Source organism: Pipra filicauda, unplaced genomic scaffold (genome assembly GCF_003945595.2).
Source record: "Pipra filicauda isolate LSUMZ 115617 unplaced genomic scaffold, ASM394559v2 scaffold2_size9829703_pilon, whole genome shotgun sequence".
Taxonomy (NCBI): domain Eukaryota; kingdom Metazoa; phylum Chordata; class Aves; order Passeriformes; family Pipridae; genus Pipra; species Pipra filicauda.
This window is the reverse complement of record NW_024104421.1, coordinates 2645555-2658886: the sequence shown is the minus strand read 5'-3', so window position 1 is coordinate 2658886 and position 13332 is coordinate 2645555. Positions and strand designations below refer to the sequence as shown.

The 13332-nt window shown below is 44.6% G+C and overlaps 1 protein-coding gene across 10 annotated transcripts in view; it reads left to right on the top strand.

Annotated features, from left to right (window-relative positions):
- The window catches only part of CACNA1C (calcium voltage-gated channel subunit alpha1 C), a 431119-nt gene extending 418756 nt beyond the window's left edge, over positions 1–12363 (top strand). For 9 of the 10 annotated variants that reach the window (XM_039383226.1, XM_027726697.2, XM_027726696.2 and 6 more), the window contains 6 exons: positions 182–208; positions 1566–1694; positions 2109–2218; positions 4223–4326; positions 7117–7440; positions 7697–12363. In XM_039383226.1, the coding sequence (XP_039239160.1) occupies positions 182–208; positions 1566–1694; positions 2109–2218; positions 4223–4326; positions 7117–7440; positions 7697–7993 (991 nt within the window). In that variant the 3' untranslated portion in view covers positions 7994–12363. The remainder of the gene's footprint in view (positions 1–181; positions 209–1565; positions 1695–2108; positions 2219–4222; positions 4327–7116; positions 7441–7696) is intronic. The other variant, XM_039383225.1, reaches the window with a different exon arrangement.
- The last annotated feature ends 969 nt before the right edge of the window (positions 12364–13332 follow it).

Here is a 13332-nt window from a genome sequence, read left to right as displayed (position 1 = left end):
GAATTGCCCAAGTAAAGAGTCCCAGGGTTTTTCTATTTCATGCCTTCCCAAGGGAGGCCACAGGAGTTGCACAACACGTGTTACCACGTGCCCTCCTCCTTTGCTGACTTGTGCTGATGTGACACTGCTAACGTGGTGTTCTTTTCTCTCCTTGCTTCCTTGGGCACCTTGCTTGAATTAGGACACATTACTACGAAACACTGGGACGGTATGTGTTCTCCATAATGTCTAATGCTGTCTGGGTGTAAGACTCATTGCTCATCCTGTTGAAAGTCCAAATTCCCATTCATGCTGAATACAGGCTCTTCCTTTTGGTGTCAGTAGGACTGAAAGAGAGGTAGTGATCACCATGACAGCTCCAGAAAATGCTCTTAACACAGGGCAGGTAGTGATTCATGGACAGTTTCTAGCTGTTTACTAGATTTGGGGGTTTTTTTAGAGTTTCTAGCTGGGCTCACACATCTATGCACGCTCTCACCATGGCATAGTGAAGTACACCCTGGCATGTGCATACAAAAATTCTGTATGGTTTTGGCTAAACACAGACTGTTGAGCAGGAGATGCCATGTACTGATTTTTTTCCCCTCTGCACCTTAGCAGTTTTACTTGCCTCCCATTTAAGGAGGAAGGTCGCTCCAGCACAGTCCTACAAGCTCTCTGAGCCTACAGGCTCCCTTATACCTTGCATACACACATTTTTCCCGATGCTTTTTGCTTAAACCAGATGACAAAATAATGTTTCCTCTCAAGTCCCTGAAAGATGAAACAAAAACCTGCCACACTGCTCTTTCCTGCAATTGCTAGTAAGAAACTGAGATTTTCTCCAATACTTTCATATTGGTACCTCAAAAATTCAAGCTACCTTCAGATTTTACTTTACTCCTCAGAAAACACAAAGTCCGAATGAAGTGAAATATGAGTGCCCAAATGTGAAACAGAGGGACAGAGAGGAGGCAAGCAGGGAATTAAGGGCTGTTACACCTAAGGGTCTGAGCAGATCCTACTGAATTCAGTAGAAGCACTCTGCAGTTAGTGATGAGGAAAAAAGGGACCAAAAGTGAAAAAGGCAGCAGGGAATGAGAGTGTGAACAGGAGGCAGAGGGCAGAGGTGGTGCAGAGTAAGGGATTTGGGAGGCAGACACCAGACATCACAGAGCTGAGAGGGTTACTGTGAGTGTCTAGGAGGCTTCTCTGAAATCCATAACCAAGGCTTTTGTAACAAGAGCCCATCTCAGATTTTACTTTGAATTCAGGTGAGGTATAATCTTTGTACATGTGGTCAGTGTGATGTGCACACTAATAGAGTTCATGTAGTCACAGATGACAATAATACGTTTACAGTATTGTTCAGCATTGATTTAAGAAACTCATCCTCTGACAGAGGACACTGACAAAGGTTGTTGCTTTGTATTTGTGAACTCTGTAGCTCTGTTCAGTCATTGATTTTTCTATGATGGCTCTTCAGCATTATTATAAACTGAGACAGATGGAGCCTGTCATTCTTGTCTTTACAACAGGTTGTCTTTACCATCTCCATATCTTGACTTGTCTTTTTTGCTCATTAGCTCCAGTTCCAGAGACAGCCAGCTGGCAATTGTTTGCCAAGAGGAAGTGTCTCAGGATGAGACTTATGATGAAAATTTGAATGAAGACATTGAGTACTGTAGTGAACCAAGTCTGCTCTCTACCGAAATGTGAGCTTTGCAGCTTTAGTCAAGGTGTTTGGGTGGTTCTTTGATTAAGGGGGAGAGGTGGGAAGAGGTGACCTTTTTCAATTTATGGGATAAGGTCAGAACCTGCAGTTCAGCCCTAGAAGTAACACTGAAAAGAATATCTTTCACCTAGGATTTTCCTTCTTCTCTGAATGAGGCATCTAGATCTGCAGGGCCTTTCTCCACATTCCCTTCTACCACCTGATGTTCCCAAATCTCATTTTTAGAGGGGTTCTCTGTCTCATAGTTGTTACTGCTCCTGGACCAGCTATAGCTTGAAGCTAGCTCACTATTGCATCCTTCTGCTAGCATGACCTTCCTGGTTTCCTTGCTGGGAGAGGAGTTATTCTGTCCAATATCAGATGCTTTTCTAAGTCCCTCTGTTCTCCTTTCCAGGCTTGCATACCAAGATGATGAAAACAGACAACTCACTCCACCAGAAAACAGCAAAGGAGAGGACACCCGGCACTCTCCGAAGAAAGGGTTTCTGTGCTCCTCAGCACTAGGTAACCTCCCAGCAGGACACAGGGGCTGTGCTCTCCTCTGCCTTGATGGAGTCTCCCATCTTGCTGGGGGACTCCCAGCCTGTGTGGGCATAGGGGTTGCTGTTTGCTGCCTTTAGCTTGTTAGACCAGGAATCCCCCAGTGTGCAGATGATCCTGGTCACACACATGACTGTGCTGACTTCATGCTCTCAGTCAGTAGATGAACCTGTGGCTGTTTGGATAGTCCATGTGATCTGTTTGATAAAGCCTGCCTGTAAATTAGAGGAGTTTATTTGAGCACTGTGGACTCTCCAAAGAGTCACCAGGGAGTCACTGAATGGCCTAGCCTTGAATATACAGTGTTCTGGTCTGCATGTATTCAGCAAGGAGAGGTTGTCTCTGTTGTCTGCTACCAGGAACACAGTGAATTACTGATTAATTTAACACAACACAAATTACCTACTGTGATTGTACCTGGAGATTTTCAAGTGCTTGAGCCTGTAAACTACACTGTCAGGTGAAATCCATGAATCACAAATTTTATGAAAGTGAAATCCATGAATCACAAGATTTTATGAAATTATCAAGACAAATGTAAGAGTCTGTTAGAAAATGAACTCTTCTAGCTACAACATTTTTCAGCCTTTCTCCTGGGTATTGGTGTGGAGAACAAGGACATTGCAGAGAGAAACCGAAAAGAATCATGTGTATAAAATATACTTTATATATATAAAATAACAGTGACAGGCTAGGTAGTGTAATGTCTAAAGTGAGGCTAATGAGTCTTCACTCAAACCCTTCAGGATGCTTGTACAATTGAGTGTTCTAAAAGCATTTACTTTATTTCAAATCTTAAAATATTAGGCAAGAACAATTCCTATCTGTAAGGCAGTCAGTCCTTGATACAATGCTTCATTAACTACATCCTAGTGAATATTTATACAGTGATGTTAAACTCATTTTACTAATTGGTTTTTTTCTCTAGAAAGAGAAAATACTTTTAACCTGCATTGTAACATTCATTCTCTGGGTTATAATGCAACTCCTCCCAACCAAAGTCCTCTCCAACCTCTGAGAGGACTTTTTCTCAACAAATCAATATTATAGATACATCCTATTTTCAGAATTCTAATTATCTTTCCTTCTTTAGAAAAATGTCATCAGGATCAAGAAGTCCCCAAAATATTTTAGTGTGCCATGCAGTGTGTCATGCACTAAATCTTTAATATTGGATTTATTTGCTATTCTCCGGAAGTAAAGCCTTTGCACTTTTTCATAAACATACTTTGCAGTACTCTTCAATCTTTAATAGGGAGAAGAACTTCTCTTATTTAGAGAAATAAAGTTTAATTTTATAGCAAGTAAACAATGCGACTGTTTCACCAGTTCCCCCTAAAATCTTTTTTTTTTTAAGAGAAAAAAAAAAGCTTTTTTCTCTTCCCTTCTTTCCAAACTTTGAAAATGCCTCATGTCTAAGTCACCTCCCATTCACTAGTAAATTCATCATTGATTAATTCACTTGCACTTGACCTTGCTATAGACACAGTCTCATAAACTGTGGTATGTCTGGCAGCTAAGGGACACAGATCACATGCAAGCAGGAGGCCAATGTCACCTGAGCAGCCTGACATCCCCTTCTGCATGTTGTGTACAGCCAGGCACAGCACCAGAGCCTCAGCTGCCATCATCAATCCTGACAGGGGCTTCGTCTGGACCAGAGAGGTCTGAGAACACTTCCATTGTTCAAGAGGGAAATCAACTGCATGTGTTTTAAAAGAGGAAAAATAAAAATCATTTTTTCAGAATTTTATCTGAAGGTAGTGTTGGTTGGTTCACAATGCCTCACTGCTTTTTGCAGACACACGTGCTCTGGAAAGGGCAAGGTGTCGAGGGAAAGTGGACAGAGCTGAAAGTGAGGGTGTCTTTGCTGTATCTCCAGTGGGACTGCACTAAAGGAAATGGAAAAGAGATTACCTGTAGTGTGTTATGAGTGATGGACACAGTTGTGTGTGATTGCTGTTTCAGGTCGAAGGGCATCTTTTCACTTAGAGTGTTTGAAAAGACAGAAGAACCAGGGCGTGGATGTCTCGCAGAAGACAGTTCTGCCTTTGCATCTGGTACATCATCAGGTAGGTGTTAATGACCACAAAGGGCCCAGCAATGAAACTGAAACCCTACCACCTGCAGTGCCTCCCCAGTGCATCCCAAACAACTTTTTAAAAGCCATTTGGGATAGTTTGTCACCCACATCAATGATCCGGTTTTTAGAAATCAGATTTACCATCATGCTCATTCCTGCTTTCAGGATTTTTATCATTCCCAAAAGAATGCTACAGGAATATGTCCTTTGCAGTCAGTAGAGTTATCGTTTTCTGATGTCAGTAAAAGAATAAAATAAAATACTAGCTAAAAGATAAAAATAGCTACCCAAATTGCATGCTGCAGTGCAATTACACTGGCTTTGATGGTAGTGTGCATATGAATGAAATGTGCAGAGTCTACTTTCATGTTAATTAAAGGTAACCAGTAACTGTAATTAATCATTTTAAAACATAGTCTGATTACATGTCATTAATCAGCTTCTCAAGCCCTTTGTAACTGTGTTCAGCAGCCTAGCAAATGTATGCTTAGGCACGTACCTAGATGATTAGCCAGCTGTCATACTCCAAAGCAGATTTGTCTCTTTTATTTTGATGATGCCACTTTTTGTCACCATAAAAGAAACAGGTGCAGATGGTAGTGCCAGCCTTGCAAGGGTGGTGTCCTGCTCCATGCAGTTCCCTGGGGCAGGGCAGAATGGCCTTGTCACCTCCTTTGCTGCCACAGGGGTACAAAATGCTACACATCAGGGCTGGGAGAAGTAAGAAGTTAGAGCAGAGGAGTGAGAGGTGAGTATGTTTGAGGCTCCCTGGCTTTTCTCACCTCCACTCCCAGAGAGTTATCCTTCAATACTCAAATTTCAGAAGGCAGTAGTCTGCAGAGAGTTACAGCTGTGGCAGGGACAATCAGAAAATTCCTTGGAGCAAGGAGGACTGGGCAGGAAACAGCTTCCCACATTCAACACAGCAGCAACAGCCCTCCTGAGACTTCCTGCCCTCCCATGGCAGTCCAGGCAGAGGGAACACGTGCCTCCCACCCTCTCAGCCCACCCAGCTGGCAGAATCACCTCCCTCCAATCTGTATAAATAGGATGGAGCTACTTCATTCCTCCTCATCCCCCCCCAAAAACCTAGAGGGATGGGGCACTGTCCACCCAAGTGTCACTCAGCCAGACTGAAGGGCTACCCTGCAATAGGCATCTGGCCTCCAGCTGACAACATTCAGTAGTGTTCACATGTGTACAAAAATGTCAGCCTACAACAGTGCTTAAAACAAGAACATGAGAGTGGACAGGTTACCTCTGCTAAGTGTAATAGATTCTGTTGCTGTGAATGCCTGAAGAGGTATTATCATGAAATACTTGTACATCACAATATGTAAATGTATGCAGCTGAAGCTCAAAGCAGTCCATAAGAGCTTCTTTCAGCTTCCTCAGCACCTTATATTTCTGATAAAACATTTTGTTATATGTTTCTGCCAACAAGTTGAAAAATTGGTTGTGTTGTTCTGCCTGACAGGTCTACGTCTCTCCTTGAAGACCTGGCAGTTTAAGGGATGTGCTGAGGCCATCATAGCCTGCAGGGCATGACTTATACAGAAGAATTTCTAAGGGCTTTCTTCCTCATTGATATCTGATAGGAGTCTGACATCTAATTCCTGGGAAAATCTTGGTGAACCCTGTAGGTGACTAATAATTAATTCTTTTGTTCATCTGTCACTGAAGTCATCAGCACAGCATAGTTATCAGTTCCCAAGGATTTCAGTGGCAGATGGGCAGAGCTTCACTTAACATTAGATAGCTTAAAATTAGCTCTCTAGTTTAAATTGGTTAGTTTAGTCTCACTGTGGTCAACAACAGGAAGGAGCATCTCCAAAGGGCAAGTTTAAGTCTTGTATAAGTCTTAGAGAGTATTTTCAGAGAGAGCATTTTCAGGCAGGGATTGAAGAGACAAGAGGCTTGCCAGTGTCTCTCTACACAGCTTGGACTACATGGAGCCTTCAGATAGCTGAAGCTGGGTGAGACTAACCCCAGACTGAACAAAGGGATTTTCTGCAACACAATCCACATCCTCTTGCATTTTCCATGCATTTATTTAGTTGCTCATACTGGGCTGCAGTGAGCTCTGTGAGATGAGCTTAAGACTCTGACAGTATTGCTTTTAGAACAAGGAGGCAGTCACCATGAATAAGGCATCACATCAGCCCTGTGCAGCATGGGGCTTCTGGAGAAATTTTTTATAAAAGGCTGGATGACTCAGAGGTGGTGTAAATTATTACAGGAAGGACTTGAATGGCTGACAGTATATTGATCCTCCCATCAACACCAGATGCCTTAAAATCCAGTGGTGGATTTAAAGGCATTGCCAACTGCAGACACATGTAAAAATCACATGTGATATCTGTTCAGGTTCCTCAGTAGACACTTAGAGAAAACACAGCAACTGGCAGTAAAAGCTCACGGTATGTGTGGTGGCAGTGGTGGGAAAATGAATTGCTGTATCACCCCCAGGAGAAGAGGTGGTTTTTGGCAAGGCTGTGGGGAGCTGGGCTGCATCCCTCCTGTCAGTACCATGGCTCCAAGGCCAAAGAACTGCAGTTGTGAAAGCTTTCAGTCTGGTTCTTGGCACTAGCACAGGGCACACCATTTCAAGGAAAACGAGTTTGCAGCAAACATCCAAACCCCTTGAGGAGCTGGCAGCTGTTTTCACAAGCCTCGAGACTCTCCAGGCCTTTCTTGGGGAGTTTCTCCAGAACCAACTCCTTCCAGCCCTGCTGCCGAGTGCAAGGTCTCACTCATCTTGCTCCTCCTCTGTCCACAGGCGTTAGCAGTGGCCGGCCTGAGTCCCCTGCTCCAGCGAAGCCATTCCCCCACCATGTTCTCCCGGCTGTGTGCTACGCCCCCCGCCACCCCCTGCAACCGTGGCTGGCAGCAACAGACCATCCCGACCCTGCGCCTCGACGGGGCAGAGTCCACTGAGAAGCTCAACAGCAGCTTCCCGTCGGTGCACTGCGGCTCCCGGTTCCCCGACAGCACCGGCTGCAGCAGCCCCAGGAGAGCCAGGCCAGTGTCCCTCACCGTCCCCAGCCCGACCGCCGGGAGCAGCAGGCAGTTCCACGGCAGCGCCAGCAGCCTGGTGGAAGCGGTAAGACTGCAGAGTCACAAAGGACACTGTTGTCAAGGCCGGCTAGAAACAGGGCCCATGGAAGAGCAGGGCAACAGATACGTTGCTGCCCACAATGCCAAGAGTAGGAGAGCCCATCTCCAAGCAGCATAAATGGGAGATGGACCTCTGGGGAAAACACAGCAGTGGAAGAGGGTTGTGTTAGAGGCGTGACAGGGTTGACGGTGCAGAGTACTAACGTGTGTCTTTGTTTCTGGTTCCCTGCCTGCTTTTGAAGGTCTTGATTTCGGAAGGACTGATGCAGTTTGCTCAAGATCCAAAGTTCATTGAGGTCACAACCCAGGAGCTCGCAGACGCCTGCGACATGACGATAGAAGAGATGGAAAATGCAGCAGACAACATTCTCAATGGTAACAGCAAGCAGAGCCCCAATGGCAACCTCTTGCCTTTTGCTAACTGCAGGGACCCAGGGCAGGACAGTGCAGGAGAGGAAGAGGAAGAGGTGCAGAACCCGGATTGTAGAATAAGTCAGGAGGAGCTCAAGGACAGCAGGATTTATATCAGCAGCCTGTAGTTGCCAGGGCTGGAAGCGATGCTGGTTTTTTATTTGTTTCAATGTTCCTAATGGGTTTGTTTCAGAAGTGCCTCACTGTTCTCGTGACCTGGAGTAACCGGAACAGCGTTCTTCATTCATTTCTGTTGGGACGAGTCGCAGAGTTGGGTGGTGTAAGAAAGCTTTTCAGGAGCGGATATAACCCCAGCACGTGTCCATGAAGGAAGAGTGAGGAGGAGGAGGAAGAGGAGGAGAGCAAGCTCCCTCTTTTTTTCAGTCCCTGCACAAGGAACGACAACTGCCTCCGGAGCACGAAGGGGAACCTCAGCTTCCTGTGGATGGCCCTAGCCAAAAGGACCCTGCGCCAAACGGGTGTCTTTCGACTTTGCTTGTAAAAATCATTTTGCACATATTCTGTATGAGCCTCACCGTCTCCATAAAGCCAAGGCCCTTTGATTCGGAAGGAGAGGAAGACTTCTGCTGTGGATTCCCATGCCGCGAGGGGGAGGAGGAAGCAGGAGAAGCGCAGGTGTGCCCGAGGGGCAGGCGGCAGAGCTGCCCAGCCCCGCCGAGACTCCCAGGCAGTGGTCCCTGCCAACCAATCCGAGCGCAGGCAGCCACTCCTGCCAACCAATCAGAGCTCGGGCAGTCACCTGCCAGCTAATCCGAGCTCAGGCAGCCTCCTGCTGGCCAATCAGAGCTCAGACAGCCAGCCATGCCAGCCAATGGGAGCGCCGCCTCTGCAGCGGGGCGGAGCCGACCTGCCCCACCCATGCTGAGGTGGTGGTGGTGGTGGGCTCGTGTAGATCCCTTCTTGTTTTGCGGTTTGATATTTCCTTGAAAGCATGTTGCAGTTTTTATTTTGACCTTTTTTTCTTTTTTTTTCTTTTTTTTTTTTTTTTTTTTTTGAGGGAGAAGGGAGTGTTTACAGCGTTTTGTAATCACCTACCTTTTTTGGTTTGGTTTATTTTCACCTTTGCAAATGTTAAATTGGTTTGATCATGTTGTATTATTTAAACTGGGGTGGGGGGTCTCCATTGAAATTTGGTAGAAGTATAACGATAATAGACGAGTTTTACCAACCATTATGTACACCAAGAATTTGTAATTTTATTTACTAGTAACTGAAACCTTTTTTTGTTGTTGTTTTATAATTTAAAGATAGTAGGCAATGCACTTGATATAGTCTTGCACATTTGAGTGATTGATTTGGGTTCTTTTTAGTGCTAAGTATATCTGTGAGTGTGGGAGCAATACGGGGCGAGTGTGCGTGTGCGCGTGTGTGTGTGTGTAAGTGCATGCAGCTCTCCACATCCTGGTTTGAGCTGCAGGAGATCTGTATCTGGGGCCATTTGAATGCAAAAACAAACCACTGTCTCTGCTTTTGAAAAAGGGAATCAGTAACTTTGCATTTTCTGTTCCACAAGATATGCAAAAACAATGCAATAATATTAATTTTAAAAATAAAATTGTAAGTTGTGTTGGCATTAAAACTGTATAGAAAAAAAATTGCGGGGGTGGGGGGAACTAAAAAAAAAAAAAAAAACCCAGAAGGCGTTACGCTTCAATATATTCCGTGTGATGTTTTATTGCATTGATAATGTTTCTGTTGAAGAAACCGTTATACTTGAATTCAGGTCAGTTTCAGTATTTTTCAAATATTTTTTTAAAATGAATTGCAATTGTGCCAAGCAAAGATAATGAATTGAATTAAGTTTGTTTAAAAAAAAAAAGAAAAAAAAGAATCACTTCTTGTATATTTTGCTGCATGTCAAGTGAATCATTTCGTATTTGGAATGTGCCAAGCTTTACCTTTGAACTTTTAAGTGCTTTTCTACGTGTGGTTGGGGAAAGGGGTACTATTTTTTTTTTCCTTTTTTAATTTGTACAATGAACAAAGTGTACCTGGTGTAAGTAACTATTCTGCAATCCACTGACAGGTTGAACGTTACTGATTTTGCATATCTTGTGTTCATTTTCCTTCTTCCTCACCCCCTTTTAACATGCACGATGACTTTATTGGTAGAGAATCTTTCTTCCCTAGACTGGGACATTTTATTCAGGCTTTATTTTCTTTCCTTTTGCTCAATTTCTGTAAAGGTCTCATCCCACTCAAGGGTGGCAAGACCCCCAAGCCCATTTGGCAGATCCATCCTACATAGTCAGCTGGCACCAGCAATTCAAGGAGCGGGGGGGAAAAAATCTGCTTTCAAAATTATTTGATTAGATAGCTGACCCTGCTCAATTATAGCAGGGTGCTGGGATAAGAAATGCAAGAATCAGAATAGTTAGCAAAGTAAAGTTGTCTAACTCTGTCCTGAACTGAAAGCAGAGGGTAAGCGAGGGAGAGAGCTCTGGATCTTTATTAGGAGAATTGCTGAGACTGGTCAAGATGCAGATGCTGAGTCACTTTTGAGTGTTCCTATGCATAGTCTCAGTCCTCTTCCCAGACTTTAGTGGATGGGTCAGATTCTAAGTCACAAAACATCTGACAGCACAGCATGTCCCAGCCAGATTTCCTGACTAGTGAGTATGAAACTGTCTTTTCTCGCATTGATACTCAGCCCTAACCCATGAGAGAGGCTGAAAAAAAACAGGCATGTATTGTTAGATTTTTTGCAACTGATTTTTGTCCAGACTACTGCTGTTTTTTCTCCCTTCTCAAGATGGTTCACAAATTTGCAGATCAGTGCTGAGTTAGGCGGTGTGATCTGACTCAGAGCTAAACTTCCATTCAAATCTTGAGTTTCTGCAGATGTCCAAGAACACCATTTATTGCATACGTTGATTACATTATTTTTGTAATGCTCTCATTTTTCTTCTTGATTCTCTGGGGCATAAAGGAGAAATGCCAAAGGGTGTTTTTGACAATGCACTTTTTGAACTGGCCTGTATCAGCTTAAGAAACCTTCAAAAAAACCCCAAGTATTTTTAAACTAGAGAAATACAAATACATTTGTACAACCATCTGTCATCAAAGTCGTAATTCAAGACTTCCCCAGAGAAAGTAACCAACTGATGTCGGTCAGTCTCCCTTTTTCCATCCCTTGTGCCCGTATCCAGATGGGCACACAATGTGTCTCCCTTTGAGTTTGTTGCTGCTAGTGCTGATATGCTCCAAAGGTACTTGAAAGAAAAGAATGCTGTGCCTGGCAGTGTAAGGGCTCCCTGTCTCATTTTCTTCCACTAGAAAGTCCATCTGACTCTGCCAGTCGGAGACAGAAGGTCTTCTCTGCTCCTGACAAACACTTATCTAAATTAGTGGTGACAAACGGCATTTTGGATGCTTGGCAGCCTGTGTCATCTTTGAGGACTTTTCTTGATGGGAAGGAAAACGGCGGAAAGGATTATGCCCCACACATTCCTGGTGAAAGCTGCGACTCCCTCAAGGGTCAGAGCCTACAATGCCCAGGGGAAACTCTGCTCTGTCCTAGGTCCTGCAGAGTGGAAAATGTATGGCTAGCAGAGAATGCAGATGGCTTTTGCAGTTTGAGGTGTTAAATTTAGTAATTGCTGGTGCCAGCTGTGCAAATTTCTCTTTCTGGGGAGGGCAGCATTTTTATTTATTTTTTTTTCATTTGAGGTACTTCCAATGTGCACATTGTGACAGGCCTGAGCAAAGAGCTACTGCCTCCTTCAAGTGAGGCAGAGTCTGGGGGACAGTGGGAAGGAGGGGGCAGGTTTAGTTCCTGGAGTGTTTCCCTGCGTATGGGAGTGGATGGTGGGTACGTACAATCACTGTGCTGTGGGTGGAAGCTTTGAAGGAACCGATGGCTGAGGAGTGGCATGGAAGGAAAGGAAAGAAAGGGGAAAAGAAAACAAATCTGCTGTTTGCCTGAGCCTCTCTGACTTGCAAGAGTACACTGCAGACTAAAGACATTTCTTCTAAAACAACAAACCTCCTCCCTGTATCACTCCTGCTCATTAGTCCAGACAGTACTGGGCCAGCCACACCGGGTGCATTTCTTTTTTTCTTCCTTATTTCTGTGTGGCTGACTTGATGGGAAAGAAAGTGGAACTCATGATCCAGAGCTGGAGTTTCAATACCCACAGACCTTTTGTGCATCATCTGCCTCTTCAGCTGGACATGTGGACGATGATGGTGTAGATGCTGCTGCTACTGCAGGGGTCCCGCCTGGTTTATTACCCTGCCCACCACACCCCAGCACGGAGGGACAGCCAGAGAGGCGCCATGTACAGAATCGCATCTATTTCTGCTTTGTTTTCTGACTCAGAACCCTGCCCCGATGACTACGACAACAATGACAACAACAACAACAACAACAACAAAGAAAGGGCAAATGCATTTTTTACATTTCTTGATAATTTCCAAAGCAATGTATCATTGCTTTCTTTAGACTGACGCCAATATAACAGTTGTATGGGTCTCAGCCAGGCTCCTGTGTCTTTTCTGCCTGATAGTTTCAGATTGCTCTATGGAATGTATGTGCTTTGCACACAGACACAATCATACGGGGTGGCGGCACCACGAGCCCGTGGGGTTGCTCACCTGAGTCACAGATGAAGTTGGAGGCCTTGTTTCGTACGTGTAGATGAGAAACCCCGACCCACTGGTCCAGTGAGCTGAAGTGAAGCAGCCCTGCTGGGACAGAACCGAGTATCCTAAGATATATGCATGGTCCTGTCGTGACTGTCCCCATGGCAGGGGCAGGGTGGGGGACAGGAACACTGAATGGGGAATTTGGAGCACAGCCAATATAAAATAAGTAGAATCCAGTTGGGGTTTCTCGTAGTGGTGACATTTTATCAGTTCCCATAATGAAAACTGTAGTGCATATAAAGAAAACATTCCAGGCCATCAGAAGCCCCCGTTCCCGTCTTGCTAACATGGAGGCTGGAGGGCACTAGAGGCCACAGAGGTTTTATTGATACAAAGAATGTGGAAAACAGAACTGGGCCCTGAAAAATTTAATTATGTTTTTCCCCCATTTATTTTCTTCTTCAAAGAAGTCTAACAAATATAATTCTCAGTAGCTGCACAGGGTTTCTTTTTTTCTTCTTCTGAATGCTGCAGAGTTTTTAAAGTTTTATTCTGTAAGCAAGCCCAGGAATCCAGAAGGTTTCCAGTGGGATCTCAGTCTGTGGAGCTTTTATCCCTGTTCCTGCTTTGTTTCTGGACAGCTGAAACCACTATGGCCTTGCTGCTAGAGCACTCTGAGGTGGGGAGGCGGGGGTGAGGGCAGAAGGACAGCAAGAGACATGTCCTGTACTGAAAACAGATTGGGCTCCAATTGCTCTCAGAGAAGTCAGTAGCATCACACTGGAATGGAAAAAAAAAAAACAAAAACCTCTTCTGATACAAACTTTAGTGTTCTAGTTAAATCCTCCATTCTTCCTCT